The sequence below is a fragment of the Peromyscus leucopus genome, chromosome 19 (assembly GCF_004664715.2).
Source record: "Peromyscus leucopus breed LL Stock chromosome 19, UCI_PerLeu_2.1, whole genome shotgun sequence".
Classification (NCBI taxonomy): Eukaryota; Metazoa; Chordata; class Mammalia; order Rodentia; family Cricetidae; genus Peromyscus; species Peromyscus leucopus.
In genome coordinates this window covers 47,652,620-47,673,297 of record NC_051079.1, presented here as the reverse complement: position 1 = coordinate 47,673,297, position 20,678 = coordinate 47,652,620, and the positions used below count along the sequence as shown (strand labels likewise).

General features: G+C 39.5%; 1 protein-coding gene across 2 annotated transcripts; it reads left to right on the top strand.

Moving 5' to 3' along the window:
* The first annotated feature begins 7,508 nt into the window (after positions 1-7,508).
* Positions 7,509-20,430, top strand: Irgm (immunity related GTPase M). Of its 2 annotated transcripts, XM_028862997.2 has the most exons (3): positions 7,520-7,660; positions 10,853-11,794; positions 18,082-20,430. In XM_028862997.2, exons 2-3 carry the CDS (start codon positions 10,874-10,876, stop codon positions 19,333-19,335), a joined length of 2,175 nt encoding a protein of 724 aa, XP_028718830.1. In that variant the 5' UTR covers positions 7,520-7,660; positions 10,853-10,873; the 3' UTR covers positions 19,336-20,430. The 2 variants fall into 2 exon arrangements, with proteins under 2 accessions (XP_028718832.1, XP_028718830.1); XM_028862999.2 differs by lacking the exon at positions 10,853-11,794 and having other exon boundaries at positions 7,509-7,660.
* Positions 20,431-20,678: the final 248 nt, after the last annotated feature.

Below are 20,678 nucleotides of genomic sequence, written 5' to 3'. Positions count from 1 at the left end.
GAGGGCCCTGCATCAAATACAGCAGAAGCCAGAGGATCAGTCAGACCAATGACCCAGCAATGAACATTTACAAGTAAAGATGTGTGGACTAAAGGGTACATTGTGTGACTCACTGGGCTACACTAGAGCTTCCATGCTGAGAGTTTTTTGTTTTGGTTTTGGTTTTTTCAGTTTATTGTTTTGGGTTGGTTTTTTATTGTTCTTTTAAATTTTGCTTTGTTTTAGGAGGAGGTTGCAAGGGCAGAGGGCAGATGCTAGGGGACAGGGAGATGAGTGTGATCAGGATGAATAATGTGAAATCCATAAAGAATCGATGAGAAGTTTTTTTAAAAAAATTAGCTGTGTCTAACAGTATTCCATTCCTTGTCCCCCGGCCTGCCCCTCCGCACATGACCCTCCTCTTCTAGCCCCCACTCATTTCCCTCCACTCATCCCTAACTACCTATTTCCATAGTGACTACAAGTTTGCACTCTAGCCGGCGATGGATGAGGGTTCCCTTTACTCCATATCCTCACCAGCATGAGCTGTCAGTTGTTTTATAGATCTGAGCCTTTTGGATGGGTGTAAAATGAAATCTTAAATAGTTTTGATCTGCATTTCCATTATAAATAAAGATGGTGAATATTTAAGTGTTCTTTAAGCCATCTGAGTTTTCACTTTTAAGAATTCTGTTTATATATATATACCCCATTTTTAAAATTGTATTTGTTTTCTTGATGTCCAATTTATTTTACTTCTTTACATATTTTGAGTATTAGTCCTCCATAAAATGTGTAGTTGTTACACATGCTTTTCCAGTCTGTAAGCTGCTGCTTTGTCCGAGTGACAGTGTCCTTTGCCAAGCAGAAGCTTTTCAGTTTCATGAGATCACATTTATTAATTGTTGGACTTAGAGTCTGTGCTCAAGGTGTTCTTCTATTCAGGGAGTTTTCTCCTGTGCCAAGGAGTTCAAGGCTGTTCCCCACTTTCTTTCTATCCAGTTCAATGTATCTGGTTTTATGCTGAGGTCTTTGATCCATCTGGAGTTGAATTTTGTGCTAGGAGATAGGTATGGATCTATTTGCATTCTTCTACATGCTGACATCCAGTTCACCAGCACTATTTGTTGAAGATGCTATCTTTTTTCCAGTATGTATTTCTGACTTATTAATCAAAATTCAGATGGCTACACATGTGGGATTTATTCGTGGCTCTTCATCTCAATTACAGTGATCAACATGTTTGGGATTTTTTGCCAATGCCATGTTGGTTTTTTTTTTTTTTACTATAACTTTGTAATACAGCTGAAGTCAGGTGTGGCGATACCTCCAGTAGTTCTTTTGTTATTCGGGATTTGTTTTAGCTACCATAATTTTGTGTGTGTGTGTGTGTTTCCATGTGAAGCTGAAAATAGTGCTTTAAGACTGTAAAGAATTTTGTTGGAATTTCGATGACGATTACATTGAATCCATAAATTGCTTTTGTAGGATGGCCTGTTTTTATTATAGTAATCCTACCAATCCATGAACATGGGAGTTTTTTTCATTTCCTAAGGACTTCTTCAATTTCTTTAGTCAGTGTCTTAACATTTATACCAGACAAGTCCTTTACTTGCTTGGTTAGAGCTACCCTAAGATATGTTATGGTATTTGTGAAAGGTTTTGTTTCCCTGTTTTTTTTTTTTTTTCCTCAGTCCATTTGTCATTTGTGTATAGGAAGGGTACTGGATTTTTTGAGTTAATCTTGTATCCAGCCACTTTGCTGAAAGTGTTTATCATCTGTAGAAGTTCCTGGTAGAATTTTTGAGATTGTTATGTTACTAGGATAAGATCTCTTCAGGTTTTTTGTTTTGTTTTGTTTTGGTGGTTGTTGTTTTATGTAAGCACTTAGTGCTGTGAACTTGCCTCTTAGAAACACCTTCACTGTGTTGCATAAGTCTGGGTATGTTGTGAATTCATTTTTATTCAAGTCTAGAAAGTCTATAATCCTGTCTTGATCCATTTTTCACTCACTAGAGAGTTATTCAGTTTCCATGCGTTTGTATGCTTCCTTTGTCTCTGTTGTTGACATCCAGCTTTAATGTGTGGTGGTCAGATAAGATGTGGGGTATTATTTCAGTTCTATTGTATCTGCTGAAACTTGCTTTGTGCCAAAGATGGGGTCAATTTGGGGGAAATGTTCCATGAATTTCTGAGAAGTATATTCTTTTGTCTTTGGGTAAAATGTTCTGTAAATATTTGGTAGGTCCATTTGGTTTATAGAATCAGTTAGCTCCAGCTTTTCTCTGTTTAGTTTTTGTCTGAATGACCTGTCTATTGCTAAGGTAAGATACTGAAGTCTCTCAGTATCAGTATTTTAGAGTCAGTATATAATTTAAGCTGTAGGAGTATTTCTTTTATGTGATTGGATGCCCTTGGGTTTGGTGCATAAATCTTAAGAATTGTAATGTCCTCTTTGTGTTTTTTTTTTCCTTTGATGAGTATGTAATGTCCTTCCCCACCTCTTCTGATTATTTTTGGTTTGAAGTCTGTCTTGCTAAATATTAAAATGGCTCCACCAGCTTGCTTCTTGGGTATATTTGCTTGGAATATATTTTTCCATCCCTTTACCTTTTGGTGATGTCTATCCTTGATGTTAATGTGTGTTTCTTGGATGCAGCAGAGGAATGGATCCTGTTTTTGCATTTATTCTCTTACTCTGTGTCTTTTTATTGGGGAACTGAAACCATTGATATTGAGCATTATCAATGAGCACTGTCTGTTGATTCCTGTTATTTTGTTGTTTTTGCTATTGTTATTGTTGTGTTGGTGGTAGTAGTGGTGATGTGTGTTTCCCCTCTTCTGATTTACTGTTCTAAAATTATTTATTCCTTGTATTTTCTTGGCTGTGTTTAACCTCTTTAGGTTGGAGTGTTTTTTCTACTACCTTCTGTAGGGCTGGTTTTGGAGATAGATGTTTTCAAATTTGGTTTTATTATGATTTTCTTCATCTATTGTGATTGAAAGTTTAGCTAGTATATTAGTTTGGACTGGCATTGCTGGTCTCTTGGAGTCTGTAGAACATCTGTCCAGGTCCTTCTAGATTTTAGAGTCTCCATTGAGAAGTTTGGTTTTATTCTGATAGGTCTGCTTTTATAAGTTCTTGGTCTTTTCCTCTTGCTGATTTTAATATTCTTTCTTCGTTCTGGGTATTTAGTGTTTTGATTATTATGTGTTGTGGGGAATTACATTTCTGGTCCATTCTATTTGGTGTTCTGTATGCTTGTTGTACCTTGATGTGCATCTCCTTCTTTGAGTTAAGAAAACTGTCTTCTACAATTTTGTTGAAAATATTTTCTGTGACTTTGACCTGGGTTTCTTCTTCTTCCCTTATTCCTATCATTCTTACATTTGGTCTTTTCATAGTGCCCCAGATTTCCTGACTGTTATGTGCCAATAAGTTTTTTTTTTTTTTTAGATTTAATATTTTCTTTGACCAAGATAATTATTTCTTCTGTTGTTTCTTCAGTGCCTGGGATTCTCTCTTGGTCTGATGCAGAACCGGCATGAGGCTGCAAAACCGGTTCTGCAAGAGAGGAAGGAGGGGTGGATATCTGCAATTGGCCTCCTGGCCAGAGTCTTGTTTGTTGTTCTACTCTTAGCAATTCTGACTGGGGTTAGATGAAATAGCAAAGGTGTTCATTTAAAGTATCTTTATGGTTAGGATGCTGAACACTCGTCTCAATATGCTGTAATCATTTGTGTTCCTCCTTTTGAGATTCTCCCGTCAGTTCCACGACTCATTTTTAAGTGGATTGTTTGGTTTTGTAGTGTTTACCTTTTCGAGTTCTTTGCACATTCTGCGTATTAATCCTTCTCCTCTGATTTACTCCTGGGGAGACTGTTCCCCATTCTGAAGACTGACTACAGGACATTAACAGTTTCTTTCATGGTGTGGAAGCATTTTAACTTCATGAAGTCACACTTGTTGACTGGTAGCTGCATTTCCTCTGTGAAGAGGGTGCTCTTCAGAAAGTTCTTACCTGAACCTACGCTCTGAAATGTACGTACTCCTTATACATTCCTATAGAAGTTTCAGAGTTTCAGGTGTAACCCTGAAGTTTTTTGACTATTGTGGGATTTATTTTTGGATTGTGTGAGAGATAACAATCAAGTTTCATTCTTCTATATGAAAAATATCCAGCTTTTCCCAGAACATTTTCTTAAAGATGCTACATTTGGCATGAGAGGACAGAGGAATCTGTGGTTGATATGTAAAATGAATGGAAAATCTCTTAATTTAAAAAAAAAAGAAAAAAAGATTTAAAGTTTTAAAAAAAAAGTTGCTATATTTTCTCCAGCACACATCTTTGACATGTGTCAAAAATCAAGCAACTGTAAGTTTTTAGATTTATACCTGGGTCCTAGTCCATTCGTCATTATATGATTTTTTGTGATAGAACCAAGATATGTTTACTATTATAACTTGAAATAGTCTCTTAATTTCTTTTCTATTGCTGTGAAAAGACTCTAGGACCAAGACAACATATAAAAGAACACATCTAATGGGGGCTTGCTCAGAGTTTAAGAGAGTGAATCCATAAATGTCATTGCCAGAACATGGTTTCAGGCAGGCAAGCATGGCTCTGGAGCAGTACGTAAGAGGTGGGCACGTTACACACTCTCCACCTCCATCCACAGAGGACTGTGTAATATGTACATAAGCTGTAGACTGACTCACAAAATTATAAAGGAAGTGTCTGAGCCAGTCAGACACAGTGGCTGACAGCTGTAATCATCTTAGCACTCAGGAGGCTGAGGCAGAAGATCACATAGTAAGTTCCAGAACAGTCTGAAACACACAGGAAGACGCTGTCTCAAAATTTTAGAAAAAGACTCCATCACTCCAGTGAAGAGGCCACCAGCAGAATTGAGAACATCTTTTTTGGTCTTTTTGTTATTTTGTCTTTTTTTTTTTTTTTTTTTTTTCATAGCTGAGGACTGAACCAAGGGCCTTGTGCTTGCTAGGCAAGCGCTCTACTACTGAGCTAAATCCCCAACCCCTGGGGAATGTCTTTACCAGCTATATACCAGAGATTTAGTATCCAAAATCTATGAGGAACAATCACACATCAAGAAAATAAGCAGCCAAAATATTAAATTGGAGCATGGACTTAAACAGAGAGTTCTCAAAAGATAAAATACAAATGGCTGAGAAACATTTTTTTTTTAAATTTTCAACATTCTTATCCAACAGGGAAATGCAAATAAAAAATGAGATTTTTTTTTTTTATCCCAGTCAGAATGGTTAAGATCAAAAATACAAATGGCAGCAATGCTGCTGTAGATGTGTGGAAAGGTAACCACTCGGTCACTGACAGTGGAAATGCCCACTGGAGCAGCCACTGAGGTAATTCACGTGGGAGTTCCCCAAAAAGGGAAATAAACTTACCACACGAACCTGGTTGTACCACTCCTGCGAATATTCCCAAACTCCTCTACCTCCCACTACAGAGCTACTTACTCATCCGTGTTCATTCATGCTCAGTTCACAATAGCCAAAACAATAGAAGCAATCTAGAGGTCCAGCAACTGATAATGAAAATGTGCAGCTTTACAGAATGGGATATTACTCCTCTATTAAACAAAATGAAACTATAAAATTCATGGGGAAATGGGCAGAGCTGGAAGCATTTTTCTGCATGAGGTAACACAGGCCCAGAAAGATAAACATCATTTCATTCCTCTCTTCTGTGGATGTTAGCTCCCACTCTTCAGATAAGCATGTTCCATTGGGAACACCCATGAAGGTTTTGAAATTGCTATGGTGCCATGGAGTATGACTTTCAAAAGAGGGGGCATAGGACACTGCGGTAGAAAGTGTTAAAAGAGAATTATGGAACAGAAAATTTTAAGTTGGGTAGAAGGGGGAGAGTGGAAAAGATAAAGAACACTAAAGTCTTTTCAAAAAGTCATATGGAAATCTACTACTGTAGAGGCTTCCAAAAATACATCTATTCATATATGTAAATGTAGTTAAGATAGAGTTGCCCTCCACTGGGGTAACAATGACCCTGATAGACACCACTTGGTGACAAATAAAAAGTTCAGACCCAGGAATTACTTAGCTTTTTTTGACTTGTTGGCCAGTGACGACCCTGGTCATCACTGTCAGTGTCCCTGTTTACCTTCCAGATCTTGATGGTGGGATCCTGTTAGTGAAAACACCACATTCCTGAGTTATAGAACATGGAGAAATCAAGTTGATACTGACCCAGAAAGTTCATCCCTACTGGCTAGCTTTCAGAGTTCTGGAAGATTCTATCTATACTACCAAAGAATAAAAGTAATCATTAATCATACCTGGCTATGAACTCTGTGAGCTACAATAATGACTGGTCAGATAAAACATACCCTCCAGTGTAACAGTCTTGAGAATGTCATCCATGTAACTAATTGATTCCTGATTAGACTTAATAGCTTCTCCACAAAATGAAACCCATACCTGGGCAAGAAATTAAGGTTAGACATATCATAGACCTTGGGTGAGAATTACTATTTTATCCTGTTAAATGGACATAATAGTAACCAGCTCCTAATGATTTATCATTATGCCCATAGATTAAGACATCTTTCATTCTTTATTATGGATGTTCATATTTTAGTAGATGATAATTTATACAAAGGCCCACAACTGGCCAAAATGCAGAGAATAAGACAAAGAAGAATATCCAGCTCTAAATGAAATATATTAATTCTACTTCTAAAGGCACAGGAATGGTTGTGAAGAGGGGATAAAAAGGCTCTGCTGACTCCCCATGGGAGACCTCAATTTGGGGGATGTGGGGATATAGGGTGGCTTGGGAAAGAGGGCTTGGGGGTGGGAGGAGAGAGGAAGGGGGGTCTGTGGACAGCATGAGGAGTGAGTAGAAAATTTCTTAATAAAGAAAAATTAATTAATTAATTAATTAATTAATTTAAAAAACAAACTAAGAGCTAAAGTCAGTGGACAACTCCAAAGGAACACTGTATTCTGGACACAGCAAGGCAGCTGGGCACAGAAACGCACAGTGGTTCTAACAACATGTGTAAAACATGTCACGCCCAAGCCAGACCAAATCTGTGCATTGACAAGGGAGTTGAGGAGGACAAGAACTAAGGAACATGAGTCTACAATTGTGAGGAAGCAGATGTGTCTTGGTGATGTTAAACTTGGTATCTGCACAGAACACCAAGCAATGTGTGGTGAGACTTCAGTTCAGGCTGTATTTGTGGAGTCAGGGGCCAGGAAAATTATCTTCCAAGAGTTGTGTTCCTGCCTAGCTAGTAAGCTGCTTCTCATGTTCTCCCTCAGATTCTAAGCCTTTCCTTCCACACCTTTTTTTATTTTAAAACTGTCCAGATTTTTCTGCCAAGAAACAAAGAGCTCATAGAATGAAAAACAGTCATTTGTTTTATTTTCACTTTCCTTTTCTTGGAAAAGCAGACTATGAAAAGCAACTAGATCCATGCTCCTCCGTGATTGGCAAACACACACTGAAAGGGGAGGAGCAGAACCCAGAAGAGTGTGTAATCCTGCTGAACTGACTGCTTTCCACAGAGGAAGCAGGGGTGGGTTCATGTGAAGAGCCTGGAACGCAGTGGACAGTGGTTCCTGTAGCTGAACTACAGTGAGCACATACACGAGACTCGGGATTTTCTAGTAAGTGCACGGGAGCATTAGATGTAACTTCTAACCCTCCCCATCTCTTTTCGCTGAAGAGCTGATAAGTAACAAGACATTTAGGAACGTGCCCTGACAGTGTGATCCTCAGCTTGGAAGCCAAGGTGCATTGGTGGGAAGTGGGCAGGACAAGATTATGGATGGTCTTTGCTAATCATTCAAGTTGAGGGACCTTAAAATAATTATCCGGATGTTGTTTTTTGTAAGAGTGTCCAATTATTTGGCTTCCTCTTATTCCTCTCTCTAAGATGGTTCTTAATGGGTGCTTCAGGTAATGGAATATCTCTGCACTGTGCATGAGGTTGCTGCATCTCACTCTCCTCTTGCTGTGGACAGTGGTTCCTGTAGCTGACCTACAGTGAGCCCATACACTGGACAGGGGATTTTCTGGAAAGTGGACAGGAGCATTCATATTTAACTTCTGACACTCGTCTTCTTTTCTCTAAGGAAAACATAGATAACAAGATATTTAGAAACGTGCCTGAGAGTGGGGATCTTCAGTTTCAAAGCTAGGATGCTTTGATAGTTTCTGGATTGGGCAGACTGTGGATGGTCTTTGCCAATCCTTCAAGCTGAGATAAACCTAAAGGAAATGATATGGGTATTGTTTTTGGTAAACGTATCCAATTGTTGTGGCTTGCCTCTTATGACTCTTCCTATAATGGCTGTCAATGGATGCTTCAGGTAATGGAATATCTCTGCAGTGTGCATGAGGTTGTTGTATCTCACTCTCCTCTTGCTGCCTAGTTCAGGGTCAATTATTCAATTCCTTATATCCCAAGGCCTCTGGTCTGTGAAGAAGAGGTCTCTCTGCATGCTGCTTCTGTTGTAGCTGGCTGTGGAAATCTGTGCCTGAAGAATCTTCTTCACTGTGTTTTTCTTTTCTTTATTGTAAAGCAGGAGTGCTAAGGATGTGTTCTTTTTCTGTTGGGTACATGAGCTGTGTCAGGATGTGGTGGCAGCTGTCACTTAGGCAGGCTTCCTTTTGTAATGTTTGCTGTGTCACAGCCTTCTCATTCCCTGTGTTCACGTTCAGTGGACAGACCTTGCAGACACCTGTCACATTGGAGTCTGCATCACAAATCCAGGAGCTAAAACTGAAAGAATGAGTGAATCGGTGAGATGTTAGTAGAATTTTCCTATCTTGAGATCTATAATCATCCCAGCATGTAGAAGCTATATCTTCAATGAAACTGAACCTGTGCATGAACTACAAATGGTCCTTTCTCTCCTCTTTCTCCCTGGCCTCCTCTCCTGCCCCCACCCTACACCCCCCCCCGTGTGTGTGTGTGTGTGTGTGTGTGTGTGTGTGTGTGTGTGTGTGTATGTGCTTGCTTGCTTCCACACACTTGTGTATGGTCTGTCTTTACTCTTGCTTCCTATTTACTTGATATTGTCTGCTTATTTGTTTGCTTGTTCTTGACACTTGGTCTCCCAGCCCTGAGGTCACAGGTGCACTTGGCCATGACTGGCTTCATTTTCTTATATTGGACACTTGGGATTTGAACTCAAGTCCTTGTACTTGCTCAGCAAGCAGTCCTATCCACTAAGCCAAGTTCCTCCAGCTTTTATTCATAGTCCTTAAAACCTCTAATTTGAGTAATTATTCATAGCATTATGGGGCTCAGCAAAGGGATTTCAATTGAGTTTTTGTTTGCTAGTTTCTTTATTCTTGCTACATTGTGCTTATTGCTGTTCCCCTTTTTTATATAAATCCAAGTTAAATTTCTTGCTGTATTTGTCTTCATGTTCTTTTGCTCTTTGAGTCTTCAGTTACACTCATAGAAAAAAAAATCCCGAGTCACATTGTTGATTGCCAGTGTCAGGGTTTCTAAAAGAGACTGTCTGTCCCTTCTTCATCCTATTGTGCTCCAGTGTACACTTTACACTCATTCCCTAAGCTCACTGTGTGCTCCAGTGTACACTTTACACTCATTCCCTAAGCTCACTGTGCCCCAGTGTACACATTCACCTATTCCAGTGTTCTATATTTTCCTGTTAATATGTATGCTTGTAACCGGTGCTGCATAGAACTCTCGATTGGTGGGGGTTTTATTTAATTTTTTCAGAATTCCATACATGAATACTATTCTTATGTGATTCCCACACCTCATTCTCTCCATTCCAACTCACCCTATATCCTCCACTACTCATTCTCAAATTTATAATCTCTCCTCCCATTACCACACAACACACACACACACACACACACACACACACACACACACACACACACACCACATCCTACTGAATTTGAAGTTGATGTCCTGGTTTTCTGACTCTTACAGTCTTTCCATCTCCTCTTCTGTGATTTTCCCTGAGTCCTAGATGTGATGGATGCATTGTAGATATATCAGTTGGGGTTGGGTATCCCAGCGTCACATCCAGCCAAGTTTACACAATATTGCAGATTGAATCCAGGGCCTTCTTCATCCTAGAAGCATTCTACAAACTGTGGAACTCTCCAGTGCACAGGGAGATGATTTTTATTAAAAATAAAACGGAGCTAAATAATAGCTTGAGCACACTGAAATTTTACATTGAGTAAATGAATTTTAATATAGACTTTAAGCATGAAGAAGCTTTGCATTATTATTGTAAGTTTTCATTACTCATGGAGATGGATTCTAAGTTATGGAAAAGAAAGAAGTAAAGTAAATTAGTAATTATGTCAACTAAATAAAAATGGCTGAAAATAAAAGTGTAAACTGAAGGTTTATGTGACTGTTGGAAAGATTTGACCTTGATTAAACATAGATGACAGTTATTACCTGATTCTCAGTTTGAGAAATTACACTTGTGGTGGTTAAAATTCCCCATACTTTGAAGACACATACTGAAGGAAATATACATGAATGAAAGAATATCTTGGATTTGCCTGGAAGACTCCAGTCAAATTAGATGCAACAGAGTGACTCTGGTTTCTAAAGTAGTTGAAGCAAGCTAAAGGGCTCATGCAGATGGTGTCATGAATACTCTTACTTTGGTTGAGTTTGAAATTTTTCATCATAAAAGTCTTAACTAAGAGCAAGTAGAAATACATAAGAACCAGTCCCCATCAGAGCGTGACAGGCATCAGTCTGGATGATGCAATGGTTTGGAGAGGACAAAGCACAAAGTTATCCCTCTGACATCAGTCTCTAGCCACTTACTCTCCCTTCTTCCTTTCAGTGCCTTTATTTGCTTACTGCCATGAGTCAGCTGTTCTCTGACATATTTAAGGATGAAGACATATGCTCCAGCTTCATTGGATATTTTAAGAAGATTAAGGCTGAAAACGGGATCATTTCTCAGAAAACCATCACTTCAATTGAGTTACATCTGGCACAAGGAAACATTCAGAAGGCAAATGCTGTAATTACTGATGCATTAAGAGAAATTAGCAGGACCCCACTCAATATTGCTGTAACAGGAGAGTCTGGAACTGGGAAGTCCAGTTTCATCAATACCTTCAGGGGGGTTGGACATGAAGAGGAAGAATCAGCTCCAATTGGGGTGGTGGAGACAACCATGAGGAGAACTCCATACAGACACCCCAACATTCCGGATGTGGTTATATGGGACCTGCCTGGGATTGGAACCACAAATTTCCCACCTAAAGATTATGTGGAGAAAATGAAATTCAATGAGTATGACTTCTTCATTATTGTTTCTGCCACACGAATTAGGAAAAATGATATAGACCTTGCCAAAGCGGTCAGCATGATGAAGAAGGATTTCTACTTCGTGAGAACCAAGGTGGACATAGATTTAGAAACTGAGAAAGAATGTAAAAATACCTTTGACAGAGAAAACTTACTGCAGCATATCCGAAGCGATTGTGTGAGTAACTTTAAGAAAAACAACCTTAATGTACCACCAATCTTCTTGATCTCTATCAAAAATGTATCTGACTATGATTTCCCAATCCTGAAGGACATGCTGAAAAACAAACTTTCTACTCACACACTTCAAAACTTTATGAATTCCTTACCGAATATTACTGAGGCAGCCATTGACAGAAAGCACAAGGCTATGCAGCAGACAATCTGGTTGGAGGCCATCAAGGCTGTAACTATGGCTATTGTTCCTGTAAAGGGCATCCTCAAGGACAAGGATGTGGAGAGGCTGAAGGTAAGTTTAGACCACTTTTGAGTCCTCTTTGGAGTGGATGATGAATCCCTGGAATTTATGGCAAAGGCTTTTCAAGTGTCTATTAAAAAAAAGCTGAGAGAAATCATTAAATCTCCTTATTTGTTGGACACTAAAAAAGAAGGAACATTAGGTGAAACGTTTTTGAAATATGTGGAGAAATTTGCCTCAGCTAAGGGTGGGTCCATTGCTACAGGTCTCTACTTTAGGAAAACCTTTTACTTTCAACTTCTTTTCCTTGACACGGTAACTGAAGACGCCAAAGTTCTCCTTGGAGAGACATTAAAAAAAACTAGTTCAGACAAGTACAGACCAGGCATGGTGGTGCACATCTTTTGCCTTTAACCCCAGGTCTCCACTCAGGAGGCAGAGGCAGGCATGTGTCTGTGAATTTGAAGCCAGCCTGGTGAATTCCTGTTAGAGCTACATGGTGAGGCTTGGCCTCAAAAAACAAAAACACTAAAAACAAACAAGAAACTAGATCAGACTCAATTCACCCACAGCTACTGACCATAACACCTAATGGTTAACACCAGAGAGTCTTTTTCCAATCTGTAGCACCATGAGAAAACTTAAGGATAAGCCCACGGGCCTGAGTTATAACAGAATCATCTCCCTCAGATTCCCTCTCCCTCCCACCTTTCTGTATCTCAAATACAAACACACATACACACACATACACACACAAAAAAATATATATACCCACATCCTACTAAATCCATTTAGTGCTGCTCATATGTACATGTGTTTAGGACTGGCAACTTGAACTGGATGACCTATCAGTAGACTTGTTGCTGGAGAAAACTGGTTCTCCCTTTCTCAGCAGCCATTGGTTTTGCCTGTAACTATTCATCTAAAAATGAGACTTTGAGAAATTTCTTCCATCCACGTTGATATGTCAGTTGATGTTATTATGCCCACCTTGCATAGGCAACCATAGTCTTGAGATTTTATGGGTAGAGCATCCTTGCCATGTCTAAAAAAAAAAAAAATTACAGCTGATGTCCTGGTTTTCTGACTCTTACAGTCTCTCTGTCTCCTCTTCTGTGATTTTCCCTGAGTCCTAGATGTGATGGATTCATTGTAGATGCGTCAGTTGGGGTTGGGTATCCCAGCGTCACTTTTCCCCTGTATTGTCACTTGTTCTCTGCATTGTGACTGGTCAGGGACCTCTGTACCACCCCTTGACATACACTCAAAGGAATCTATACCCTACTGATGAGACACTTGCTCAGCCACGTTCATTGCCGATCTATTCACAATGGTTAGGAAATGTAAACAACCTAGATGTCCCTCAAATGATGAATAGATCATTAAAGAATGTGGTACATATATAAATTGGAAATCTTTTCAGCTGTAAAGAAAAATGAAATGATGAAATGCGCCAGTATATGGATAGAATGGGGAACGATTACTGAGTGAGGTGACCAGACCTAGGAAGACAGACTCTACTCATTCTCTTAGTTGTGGGTTCTAGCTGAGAATCTTTAGATTTGAGTGTATAATCTGAGATAATTACAGAAGCAATGAGAACAGACAGGGACCATAGAGAAGGAGGGAAAAGACACTCTATAGAGGAGGGTGGTAGGTGTAGCTAGAGTTTTCCTACCTTTCCCACAGTCAGGACAAATCTTTGTCTCCTGCCAGTCCCACAGCCACTCAAACCCAACCAAGTAAACACAGAGACTTATATTGCTTACAAACTGAATGGCCATGGCAGGCTTCTTGATAAATGTTCTTATAGCTTAAATTAATCCATTTCCATAAATCTATACCTTGCCACATGGCTTGTGGCTTACCGGCGTCTTCACATGTTTCTTGTTATGGCGGCGGCTGGCAGTCTCTCCCTCTGCCTTCCTGTTCTTTCTTTTCTCCTGTTAGTCCCACCTATACTTCCTGCCTGGCCACTGGCCAATCAGTGTTTTATTTATTGACCAATCAAAGCAATTTGACATACAGACCATCCCACAGCAGGTAGGACACACGCTGTGAAGAAGGAAAGGGGGAAAGCAGGAGGGGCTTTAACTGGGGGCAGGGCATCTCAGAGAGAGAGGGAAGACTGAAGGAGAAATAACACTAAGGCCGTTTGAAAAGCCATGGGGGGATATATTACTTTACAAGCCTACTTTAAAATACATATGTACCATACATGTATAAATATATGTGTATAAATGTAAATGCACATATTTTAATGGAAGCATGCAACATGGAGTGATAATGCTCCCCTCTAAGAACCAAAGACCATCTGAGGAAAATCCCAGTATGGGGCATGGGAAACCTTTCTTTGACTTGTCAATCAGAGGGTCCAGAAAACCACCAAAACAACCCAGGCCATTGCCATTGCCCTTGGGGGCCTCCCAGAACTTGGTGATAAGGCCCTATTACTGAAAACACCTTGGACACAGGACTTGGAGGAATCCATCTAGAATTGACCTGGAAGCCTCCTCATTGAGACTAGCTCTCCCAGTATCAGATGCTATGCAAAGTGCCCAGGGGGAAAAGCAAGCAATGGGCCTAACCCCACTGGAGCATGAAGAGAAGGAAAAGAAACTGAACTTTGGTGTCATTTACCCAAGAGCGAGCCTGATTTGTCAGAAAAGATCTATTCTCTCCTCTGACCTGATCCCTTGAACAAAGGTTATCATGTTTATTCATCAGCACAGCAAACATGGTACCGTGGAGGAATGGGGGATAATCAATCTTTACAGCAGCCTCACAAGCGGGGGGAGAGTGTTCTTTGGCCCTATTAACTCAGAATAGCACACAATTTCACAATCAGATGTCATCAGTCTATGCCCACATGTGGCTTTCAACAGTTTACTTGGAAGAGGGACACTTTTCAATACCCCACTGTTTTCAGCAAATGTGCTTAGGTTTAGCCACTACACTTTAAGCATACTCATATTCTCCTGAATCAGGGATATGAATGGGTCACAAAGGAAAATCAGGGAACAAGTTCAGCATGGTGTCCACAACATAGTAAGATGGATTACATTGTTTTTCTCACAGGTCAGCTGGTTCTGACCCAGTAGAACACTCAGCATGTAAGAAGAATGAGTGCATACTCCTAAATGATCTCCAAGCACATTATTAACTTGGTTCCAAGTCAGGTGAAAGTTTGATTTGTAAAGACAGCATTTCTCAGAAAAACCATTCCCACACAGCTGTAAAGCCTAGAAACCACAATGACCAGACCAGCAAGATGTCCCCAAAGATGCAATGGTGACATTTTACATTATCAAAGATTTTAATTGGACTTCAGTCCCATTCTATAGAAAGGAATTTATGCCTGGTACTGTAAACCTAGACTACTATCCATAATTGGAGAGGTTATAGACACTAGAGAAACACTTATTATTGCATTTTCCTAAATCATTATGGCGTTAACTGTATTGGAAATTCTTGTCCTTATAACCACAGATAAAAGTAGCTCTCACTCTTCATCAATGAAGTCTCTTTTTAAATTTAAATTTATTCAGAATTTTATACATGAGCAATGTATTTATATCAATTCTACCCCTCCCTTTCCCCTTTCAAAGTCATCCCATGATCTCCCCAATTCATGACTTCTTTAATTATTGTTGTGTATATAGACATAAGTATATGTACATATACAACTGACAATGAGTCCATTTAATGTTGCTTGTATAGAGATGTATTTAAGGGTGACCATTTGGGAATGGATTCATCCAGTGATGGATAAGTATACAGAATGTATATAGGACATGCTGTTTTAAACACAAATATATCAAATTCCATCCATAATAAGCAAATGAACAAAACAGACATTCCTCAAAAGAAGCAGAAATGTCCAATGAATATCTGACAGTAACGTTCAAAATCTTTTGCCCAGGAAAATGCAAATCAAAAACTACACTGAGGAGCTGGAAAGATTTCTCAGTGGTCAACAGAGCTTGCTCCATAATTGTGATGACCAGAGTTCACATCCCAGCAAGCATATAACAAGCTGGGCAGACAACCAGGAAATACCTGTAACACGAGCACTGAGTGGATCCAGAGACAAGAAGATTTCTTGGGGCTTGATTATTTCCAGCCTAGGAGAGAAGTGAGACCCAGATTGAGGGAAACCCTGTTCCTGAGTAATAGGCACCAAGTGGTGGCAGAGGAAGCCAATGACTACTTCTGGCTTCTACACACACAGGCACCCAGCAGCAAGCAATGCTATCCACCTCCCCCCGAAAATAAACACATAAATAAACACAGTAACTCTTAAAACACAAACTCCATTGAGATTCTGTCTCACCCCAGTTATTAATCAGCAGGGGTAAAATCACACAAATGTCAGAGAGGAGGGAGGTGAGAGGGAAGGAACATCCAAATGTTGCTGGTTTGCAGGGAGTGCAGGAATGTAAATATTAGCTCTGCTCCCATGGACAATTACAATGGTGCTTTCCCAACAAAGTAAAAAGAGAAACGTTTAGACACTTTTATATGAGAATATCTAGCTTTCCCAGATCATTTGCTGAAGATACTGTCTCTTCTCCTGTGTAAATTTGTGATGCCTCTGTCAATATTCCATGGTTGCCTTTATTTCTGGTTCCTCTATCCAGTTCCTTGGCCTGCATTTCTGGGGGTGGGTTGGTTGCTTGTTTGTTTTCTCTGTAATACCAGGCTGCTTCTTGTCACTGTGGTTGCATTCTAGGTAGTTCACGGGTATTATGATGCATCCACGATTGCTCTTCATTAAGGATTGCTGAGGTTTTTTTTTTATAGGTCTTCTGTCCATCTGTGTGAATTTTAAGGTTGGTTTTTCTCTTCTATGAAGAATGGATGAGCTGGGTTTTTGGAGCCTAGTGCCTATGGTGGGACACTTTTTGCAGCCTTGGTGCAGGGAGGAGGGGCTTGGACCTGCCTCAACTGAGTGTACCAGGCTCTGTTGACTCCCCATGGGAGACCTTGCCATGGAGGAGATGGGAATGGGGGGTAGGTTGGGGAGGGGCTCAGGGTGGGAGGAGAGAGGATAGGGAAATCTGTGGTTGGTATGTAAAATGAATAGAAAATCTCTTAATTAAAAAAAATGGAACTGGAATTTTCATGTGTTGCCTTGTACCCAAAGGTCAGGTTTAGTGATACAGTTATTTTCATAGAGCTAATTCTCCCACTTCATGAGCACAAAAGGTCTTTCCATCTTCTAGTGTCATCTTTGATTCCTTTCTTCAAGTTTTTATTGTGAAGGTCTTTGGTCTCCTTGATTATACTTATGCCTGGGTGTTTGTATTTTAGTTAATTTGATGGGATAGTCAATTAATTTAGTTAATTCCACCCTGATTTATTTCTTAGGAAGTTTGTTACTGGCATGTAGAAGAACTACTGTTTTTTCTGTTGATTTTGTATTCTGCTACTTTGCTGAAAGTGCTCATTGCTATGTTCTGTGTTAGTCTGCTTTTTAATACATAATCTTACCTGCATATGGACCAACATGTAGATGAGTTTGTAAGATTTTATCTATATGTGTGTCCACATCCAGCCAAGTTTACACAATATTGCAGATTGAATCCAGGGCCTTCTTCATCCTAGAAGCATTCTACAAACTGTGGAACTCTCCAGTGCACAGGGAGATGATTTTCATTAAAAATAAAACAGCTAAATAATAGCTTGAGCACACTGAAATTTTACATTGAGTAAATGAATTTTAATATGGACTTTAAGCATGAAGAAGCTTTGTATTATTATTGTAAGTTTTCATTACTCATGGAGATGGATTCTAAGTTATGGAAAAGAAAGAAGTAAAGTAAATTAGTAATTATGTCAACTAAATAAAAATGGCTGAAAGTAAAAGTGTAAACTGAAGGTTTATGTGACTGTTGGAAAGATTTGACCTTGATTAAACATAGATGACAGTTATTACCTGATTCTCAGTTTGAGAAATTACACTTGTGGTGGTTAAAATTTCCCATACTTTGAAGACACATACTGAAGGAAATATACATGAATGAAAGAATATCTTGGATTTGCCTGGAAGACTCCAGTCAAATTAGATGCAACAGAGTGACTCTGGTTTCTAAAGTAGTTGAAGCAAGCTAAAGGGCTCATGCAGATGGTGTCATGAATACTCTTACTTTGGTTGAGTTTGAAATTTTTCATCATAAAAGTCTTAACTAAGAGCAAGTAGAAATACATAAGAACCAGTCCCCATCAGAGCGTGACAGGCATCAGTCTGGATGATGCAATGGTTTGGAGAGGACAAAGCACAAAGTTATCCCTCTGACATCAGTCTCTAGCAACTTACTCTCTCTTCTTCCTTTCAGTGCCTTTATTTGCTTACCGCCATGAGTCAGCTGTTCTCTGACATATTTAAAGATGAAGACATATGCTCCAGCTTCATTGGATATTTTAAGACGATTAAGGCTGAAAACGGGATCATTTCTCAGAAAACCATCACTTCAATTGAGTTACATCTGGCACAAGGAAACATTCAGAAGGCAAATGCTGTAATTACTGATGCATTAAGAGAAATTAGCAGGACCCCACTCAATATTGCTGTAACAGGAGAGTCTGGAACTGGGAAGTCCAGTTTCATCAATACCTTTAGGGGGATTGGAGATGAAGAGGAAGATTCAGCTCCAGTTGGGGTGGTGGAGACAACCATGAGGAGAACTCCATACAGACACCCCAACATTCCGGATGTGGTTATATGGGACCTGCCTGGGATTGGAACCACAAATTTCCCATCTATAGATTATCTGAAGAAAATGAAATTCAATGAGTATGACTTCTTCATTATTGTTTCTGCCACACGATTTAAGAAAAATGATATAGACCTCGCCAAAGCGGTCAGCATGATGAAGAAGGATTTCTACTTCTTGAGAACCAAGATAGACATAGATTTAGAACTTGAGAAAAGATGCAAACATACCTTTGACAGAGTAAAGTCACTGCAGCAGATCCGAAGCTACTGTGAGAATAAATTTAAGGAAAACAACCTTGATGTACCACCGATCTTCTTGATCTCTAACAAAAATGTATCTGACTATGATTTCCCAATCCTGAAGGACATGCTGAAAAACAAACTTTCTACTCACACACTTCAAAACATTATGAATTCCTTACCGAATATTACTGAGGCAGCCATTGACAGAAAGCACAAGGCTATGCAACAGATGAATTGGTTGGAGGCCATCAAGGCTGGAACTTTGGCTACTGTTCCTGTAAAGGGCATCCTCAAGGACAAGGATGTGGAGAGGCTGAAGGCAAGTTTAAACCACTTTCGAGTCCTCTTTGGAGTGGATGATGAATCCCTGGAATTCATGGCAAAGGCTTCCCAAGTGCCTGTTGAACAACTGAAAGAAATCATTAAATCTCCTTATTTGTTAGAAACTAAGAAAGAAAAAACATTTGGAGAAAATTTTTTGAAATATTTAGAGAAATTTGTCTCAGCTAAGGGTGGGTCCATTGCTACAGGTCTTTACTTTAGGAAAACCTTTTACTTTCAACTTCTTTTCCTTGACACGGTGACTGAAGATGCCAAAGTTCTCCTTAGAGAGACATTTAAAAAAAACTAGTTCAGACAAGTACAGACCAGGCATGGTGGTGCACATCTTTTGCCTTTAACCCCAGGTCTCCACTCAGGAGGCAGAGGTAGGCACGTGTCTGTGAGTTTGAAGCCAGCCTGGTGAATTCCTGTTAGAGTTACATGGTGAGGCTTGGCCTGAAAAACAAAAACACTAAAAACAAGCAAGAAACTAGATCAGACTCAATTTACCCACAACTACTGACCATAACACCTAATGGTTAACACCAGAGAGTCTTTTTCCAATCTGTAGCACCATGAGAAAACTTAAGGATAAGCCCACGGGCCTGAGTTATAACAGAATCATCTCCCTCAGATTCTCTCTCCCTCCTTCCTTTCTGTATCTCAAATACAAATAAACACATACACACACATACACACATACACACACACGCACATGCATACACACACACACACATGCACACACGCACGCACACGCACACACACTCAACTGAGCTTTACACCCTTCCTGCTCTCAACAAACCGGTTTATAAAAGGTCTGGTATGACTTACAGATTTTCTCAACAGGTAGACTTAAAGCTAAAGTCAAAAGAAACTGTAACTGTAGAGACCACAAGTTTGTTAATGAACAATCAATTCTTAAAACTCCTCATCAGAATCTTTCTAGTGATAGTAACTAAAGAACATTTATAATTCTGTGCTCGGACCAGTGGAGAACCCTGAGATCCTCTTTTTGTCATTACTTATCTTGAAGAATTACTTTAATCTATATATGGCACCATAAAATACTTGACAAACTGTTGATTAAAAAGGGCATATGATGTTGGTGTTTGACAGTCCCAGTATACCCATGATATGATCCTTTGGATTGCTGGCAGTGTCCCTTTTATTTGCTGATAATCTCACATCCTGTTCCCAGGACTAAAACTTTGTTTTTCTCTGGATGAAGTATGATGATTGGTACCTTAATTAGAAGGTCTGGAAGAGAAACAGAAGAAGAAAATGGTGTAGTAGTTTAGGCTGCAGTAATAATATTGTAGAAGTATTACTCATACTTGTGCACACTGGGCATCTAAGGTCCAGGTGCCACCACAGTCAGGCAGGTCCTTGGGGAGGTCAACCATCCTCATGTCCACACAGAACTTACCTTACTCATGTGTCACTTGTTCTTGCTCTCTCCATAAAACCATCTCTCCTGACATTGTGTCATCCTCATGACCTCTGCTAGCATCATAGCCTTCCCAAAACTCTTCCTCCAATATCATTGATGGAGCTTGTTATTAATAAATTAATTTCACATAACAAGCGTATAATGCAAGTTATTGAACCTAAGACATTCATTTCAACAAAGCAAATAACAACAACTCAAAGTAT

Excerpts from the sequence above, each read along its gene's own strand:
- Irgm (XM_028862997.2), top strand. The coding sequence starts at position 10,874 with ATGAGTCAGCTGTTCTCTGACATATTTAAGGATGAAGACATATGCTCC. Across the intron at positions 11,795-18,081 it reads AGGATGTGGAGAGGCTGAAG|TGCCTTTATTTGCTTACCGC; the intron begins GTAAGTTTAGAC and ends TCTTCCTTTCAG.